Source organism: Accipiter gentilis, chromosome 3, assembly GCF_929443795.1.
Source record: "Accipiter gentilis chromosome 3, bAccGen1.1, whole genome shotgun sequence".
In the NCBI taxonomy this organism is placed as follows: Eukaryota; Metazoa; Chordata; class Aves; order Accipitriformes; family Accipitridae; genus Astur; species Astur gentilis.
In genome coordinates, this window is record NC_064882.1 from 22086436 (window position 1) to 22092709 (window position 6274).

Sequence of the window (6274 nt, forward strand, 5' to 3'; positions counted from 1 at the left end):
AAGCACACACCAGCTAGCTAAGGATTGTGTTCAGCATTAGCCAGCAGATTTTTTAGCTACAGGTAGGAGGAAAAAAAAACCCTGTTCTAATACTGTCTCCTATAAGGAAACATAACACCAACCCATTCAGTGGGTATTCCGTTGCTTTAGTATTAACACAAATAGCACTGTTTAAGAGCACACAGCTTTAAGTTGACATTTGAGTGTTTCTTTGACACCTTACCCCACTAAAATAAATGTATTCAGGGTGGCAAATTGAAGAGTTTCAGGCTGGAGATTAGGAAAAGCTTTACCAGAAGCAGCACTGGAACGTTAGACAGCAGTGCATCTCTCTATTCTTGGAGGCCTTCAGGACACTAGAAAAAGCACCTGTCCTGCTAACCTGAGGCTGACATTAACTTTTTGCTCACAGGAGAGCTTTGAGGGTCCTTTGAAAACAAAGTTTACAGAGGATGCCACACAACTCCTTTTGGAGAAAGTTACAAGTGATCACTTTAGTCCATTTAGTCTTCCAGCAGAATATTTTATTCTCATTAAGGACAAGGAAATATCAACCAACAGCTCAATTAACATGACACAGATTAAACAAGGCCTGTTAAGCATTTTCTACTTAACATGTGAAAAAAGAGTCTAAAGACATCTGATGTGTCCAAACCGTTCACATTAAAACTTGAGCTCATCCTTTAGCATAAGCTCAGCTGATGTTGCTCTGTGTATAGCAAAAGGTGGAAACAATTTAAGTTACCAGAACAGCTGTGTTTAACAAGTACTGAAGCACTGGAGTTTAGACTGCATTTACTGGTGTGCTATTAGACTGCCTTCCTTGCATCATTTCAGAGTCTCAGGCAGACTTGCAGAAAGCCACAGCAGAAAAACGAACTTCTCCTTTTTCACGTTCTGTAAATTGTCTGCAGATCTTAGCAGAATCCTTGGGATAAAAAGAAAAGAAACCCAGCCGTTTAGATTACCAGAACACACTTGCTGTACACTCCAAGTCTTTGCAGCTCCTCTCTGGGACCCACCAACTAAGTTACAAGTTCTTGTGGCACCAATTAATACACTTAACAGATACCTACCTCTATGGCACAATACTACCTTGTTACCATGGTATAAGCAGCACCAACTTGTACAAGTCAGTACAGCCACTACATGCTGAATGCATGCCTCTCACCCTTTTATAAGCCTTGTTTTTCAGGTAAACAAGCAGCAAGGGAGAAAGCTTACCTTCAATAGCAAGTCATCTGAGCTTGTGCCATGGTTAACAGGAAATGGCATACGCCCGTCTGTGAAACAAAGTGCACTTAACATTACTTCTGAATTAGCAGAACTGAGCATAGTGGGCCCAAAAAACAAGTACACACATGAAGATATTTGGGAGGTCAGAACAAATTGTCAATACATAGCTTGAGTGAGAAGGGGACTAAGTATTCTCAGCTCTACAGGAGATGACATGCTCTAGAAGAGGGCCTAGGCTTTCAGTTAAAATCTTCAAGTGAAGGTACAAATTATTGCTTTCAGAGCCTCAGTGAACAGCTTAACCAGCACCAAGTATCTAGCCTGAGCCCCCAGCACTCCTGTACAGCGTAACATAGGCCCAGTTCAACTGCAGAATTCTCAGACCTTACCCAATTCATACAGATGTCCATCCACATTGACAAACAGGATGAAGTGGAAGTTCACACTGTTGTCCTCAACCTTAGGAGAGACCATTAAATAAATTTGTTAGGTTGAAGAAACCCTAGTACTGCAAACCCTACTTGTGACTACAGGACAGAAGAAATGTCAACAACAAAGCAACAGCAAAGGACTAAAAACTTGAGATGTTTGCAAGACCTCTACGAGGTCAAGCATCAGGAATCCTAATGTACAGTCACATTTTCAGACTGGGTCTGAACCCCAGTTTTCAATCCATGTTTGAAGAAGAAACCTTGCACAAGCATTCACCCGTGAGTCACTTATTTCTCTTTCCTCATTAGCTGTAGCAGCTACCTGCCAGACAAAAAACTGCATTGCTCTACCACCTTCATTAACCCATTCTCCCAAGATTTTACAAACTCATATCTTACCCGACATTGTCCTTCTTGTGCAACTGAATTATGGACTTCTTGTATAGCCTTAGGAGAAAGCAGATACAGGTTACTACATCCTTAAGTGCTGAGAGCCATCAGCAGTTTGTGTTGTTCATATACCTTATTATTTGCAAAATGCTTAGCTCTCTCTTCAGGAGACAGATCAGCTGTTTCATCAAGAAACTTCTTCAGGGCAGACCCCTCATCTGCACAAGATGATCAAAGATTTTATTCAGTATAGGTAAAACATCAGTTACAGTGCAGATGCAACCCATAGCAATCAATGCTTGTTGCACTAACTAGGAATCACTGCTTTCAGCCTGGAACCATCTCCAGCTTATAAATTATAACTACCCCTTGAAGTAAGCTATTTATCCAGAAGCTATTAACAACAATCTACACAGCCAGAGTTGCAAGTGCTTCAGGCTACTCTGGATACTTGTCTTGGAACTCACTTTCAAATGGGACTTAGCTTTTCTGATTCTCCCCTTGCAGATTTGGCAGAGGTGTTGAGTCCTGTTTTGAAGGAATTTAAGAAAGGTACCAGCTGTAAAGATACTCAAGTATAACTAACAGAATATGGGTAGATGAAGTTAAGTTGTCTCACTGCCTTCAAATGAACACAGCACTTGCTCGTGATAGGCTTACTTTAGTTTTCCAGAATATAAATTAGTAGTGCAGTACTAAGATGCCCTGCATTCTAGTCTTACATGAAAGACATGATGCATCATCCATTTCACTCATCAAGAGTGTGGTATTTCAGAGAATCCTTTCAAGAAGAGTAAAGCAAAGCTGCTCTCGCATAGCCTTCTATATGTGTTTTCCTTTGTATGAGGAATCCCACACCACCCAAAGGGTTCAAGTTCTGTTGGAATAAGGAAATTAAGTTTTCTTTTCCAGATCTCTAGTCTTTGAATAGTAAATTACTTCCCGGACTCAATGACAACCCTTCATTGACAAGGACTTGTAATCCTATTTCCCACAAGTTCCCAGCCACCAGTTGCCTAAGCCAGTTTTATATGCTTTTCTATAGGAAGAGAACCATCAAAACTATTACATCTGCAGGAAAAGCCTACTTACCATCCTGTTCTACTCTCCCAGCAAAAAGAAACCATGTTTTAGACTGATTTACAGGCTACACTAAGCAAGTCTGTTTACATTAGACATAGGTGGCATGAAGAATTTAATCTCTTCAGTTGACATCAACAATGTCAATAGCTACTTCTGGATGTGGTACTTCCCAGTTACAAACAGACCTTGGCCAGTCCCCTTTTCCCCTTACATCATTCACTAGGATGATACCTCTGCAGCTAGCAGACAGGAGTCAAAGTACATTACCTTCTGTGATTCAGGCAGTAGGTGAAACCACATGCCCCTCTCCAAGAGCTGAAAGACCCACTTACCAACTGAAGCAGTACAGCATGCCTTAACTTGGCCTGCATGAAAGCCCCAGGTCTCTCCAATAACCCATACCCACTCAATCTTCCTGTCATAAAAAAGAAAGAAAGTCAAGCACTTCAGAACATTCATACTCACCAAGTTTGAGTTTGTCTTTATTATTAGCAACTGCATGTATCAGACCAATCGTCCCGCAGGAGTTACTGACTGTCTGCTTCAGGAAATACACCTTGGAACTGATTTCTTGGTCCTTTATTTTCTCAGTCTGTTGTTTCCTGAAGTTCTCATGCTGTAAACATGGAACTGTTTTAAGTATTTCACCAGTGATATCTTCTTATTGTGCAAACTACTTGACAAGCAAGTTGTGTAGGAGAATCAATACCAGGACTGGACAAAGATTTACCCAGAAAGACATCTTTGTGGCACAGGTCCAGTAAAGCATCGTATGTCTATACTGGATGCAGTCCAAGTCTTAATGGACTACCTGCATGACTCAGTCATATCCAAAGACACTGTTCTCAGCCTCTCCATCTGTTCGGTACACTGGAAATAGCTTGGGGTGGGAAATCATATAATGGATAGGCTCTCTTGCATCCCCTCTCAATTGTTTTGGTCCATTTAATGAGACCACTCAGCATGTCTCCGCCATAGTTCGCCTTTGTGCCTTTAGGTTACTTCCCTTCATGAATCCCTCCCCATCAGAACAGTGTTTAAACAAATGCAAACCCCATCACTACTGAAAGGCTGTCATCCTTCCTTAAATACCTGTTAAGTATACCTTATTTTAAAGGCCATCTCCTCATCTACTTCCTTAGCATCAAATGGACTAAATGTACTAATCATACAGAAGTAACTTGGGCCTCTCCAGATGCGGTGATTCAGCATGGTAACAGAATTGCTATTCCTCACACTCAAGACTGCTCATGTTTTTTTCCTCAGCCTCATACACAAAGTGTAAGGAGAATATTGGAATAAGAGGCCTTTTTTTGTTGCTCAGTTCATTTTAGTTCAGGTTATTTGGAGGCTGCGGCCAAGCACCCAGCACGTACTACCCACCACCCACCTACAGCCCCAGTGCAAGCCAAACCCACTCCCAACCATCTGATGCTTGGAGAGATGACACAGTCACACTCCTGACAGCAGCCCGCAGTACCCGCCGTCAGCCAGCAGGTACAGACACTGCTGCTGACGACAGTCTGCTTTTTACTCCAGGGCCATGTGGGCCAGGCGCGGCCCGGTTGGCCTACCGGGGGAGCAGCAGAAACCCCGCACGGACAGCACCACCGGCCACACGGCACCGGGGCAGCCACAGGCTGCCGCAGGGCTGCAGCGCGGAGGACCTGTGAAGGAGAGCGGTCCAGGAGGGACCAAACAGCCGCCCCGGGGGCACCACCCACCGCCTACCTGCTCGGTGAGGGGGAACAGCAGCAGCAGCGCGCAGGCCGGGGCCGGCACGGCACCCAGCGCCTCCTCCTCGAAGCCCAGCACGTCCACGAAGCGCCACCCGGGACCCACCCCTAGGCGGGACAGCACCTGCACGGGGCACAGCGAGCGGGTGACACGGCCGCGACATTTCCCCCCCCCCCGCCCCTCACGTCTGAGACCGGCCGCCCACCCCCCCCCGCCGCGCCCCAGTGACACAGCACAACGCGCGGCACCGCGGCGCCACCTGCCGGCCGCGCCCAGGCGCCGCCGCCGGCACCGCCCGCTCGAGGGGGCGCCCCAGGGGGAGGGCGCGGCCTCAGCGCCGCTCCGCAGGTGCGGCCGCGCCCCGCGCAGCGGTACCGCTCCGCTCCGCTCCAGCCGGCGCGGCCCCGGCAGGGCGGGATGCCGAGGGATGGAGGGAGAAGGGGCGGCGCCCGCTCGCCCGCGGCGGTCCTGCGGCGGAGACTCACTTTGTTCAGCATCTGGAAGACAATGCGGGGGGAGAGGGGTGAGTGCCGGGGAGAGACGGCGCCCCACCGCCCGCCCCCGCGCCCCCATCATCCCGCCCCCGCAGCCCCATCCCGCGGCCCCCGGCCCCGGCCCCGCCGCCGCCGCCGCCCCTCGCGCACCTCAGGGTTGATCTCCATCGGTTGCCAGGCCATGGCTGCAGGGAGCCGGGAAGAAGGCAGGCTGCGCCCCTTGCACGACGATGTCCCCCGCAACACCTCAAGCGCAACCCCCCGCTGCCGTCGACGCTGCAGCGCGGAGCCGCCCACCCGGCTCTTATATAGGGGCGGGCTGGCCCACTCCGCGCCGCGGCGGGGGGAGAGGGAGGAGCAGGGCACGACCAAAGTGCGGGGGGGGGCGGCGGGGGGCGCGGCGGTGTCAGCCCGGGCGGGCGGTCGCGCCGCGGAGTGAAAGACCCGCGGTCGCGGGGGCGGGGGTCGGGGTCGGTGAGCCCCGGGGCGGGGGGGGGGGGGGTCCGGCCGCGGCTGCGGGGAGGCCGGAGGCACTGCCCGACCCCGAGTCCCCCTTCCTCCGCGGGAGCTGGGAGGACCCCGGCCCGCCTTACGTCGGTGTGGAGAAAGTGCTAGAAGCGGCGGGGCCGAGGTGGCGGCCGCGGCTCCCGGCCCGGCCCGGCCCTGCCCCTGGCCCCCCGCGGGGCCGGGCGGCAGACATCACCGGAGGCAACGCGTTTCTCCGCCGCCGCCAGGCCAGCCCCGGAGCTCTGTTTGTCCTGAAAGCAGGTGCCTGCATTTGGGATGTGCCTGAGCGCTGCCTAAGCGTTGGGCCCCGCTCTGTGTGTGTTGCATAAAGTATATGATGGGCTTGATATTCAACATAAGCATTAGATACTTATTTTTTACATTTTGGTATGATTA

The 6274-nt window shown here is 50.2% G+C and overlaps 1 protein-coding gene across 1 annotated transcript; it reads right to left on the minus strand.

The window, feature by feature from the left end:
* Positions 1-502: 502 nt before the first annotated feature.
* Positions 503-5664, minus strand: UCHL1 (ubiquitin C-terminal hydrolase L1). Its single transcript, XM_049795937.1, has 9 exons — positions 5522-5664; positions 5363-5374; positions 4872-5000; positions 3606-3756; positions 2190-2275; positions 2067-2114; positions 1626-1695; positions 1225-1283; positions 503-928 (listed from the first exon to the last, which is right to left on the minus strand). The coding sequence occupies exons 1-9, from the start codon at positions 5552-5554 to the stop codon at positions 842-844; spliced, it is 675 nt and encodes a 224-aa protein (XP_049651894.1). The 5' UTR covers positions 5555-5664; the 3' UTR covers positions 503-841.
* Between the last annotated feature and the right edge of the window lie 610 nt (positions 5665-6274).

Excerpts from the sequence above, each read along its gene's own strand:
- UCHL1 (XM_049795937.1), bottom strand. The coding sequence starts at position 5,554 with ATGGCCTGGCAACCGATGGAGATCAACCCTGAG. Across the intron at positions 1,696-2,066 it reads CACAAGAAGGACAATGTCGG|GTTGAGGACAACAGTGTGAA; the intron begins GTAAGATATGAG and ends GTCTCTCCTAAG. Across the intron at positions 929-1,224 it reads CAGATGACTTGCTATTGAAG|GATTCTGCTAAGATCTGCAG; the intron begins GTAAGCTTTCTC and ends TTTTATCCCAAG.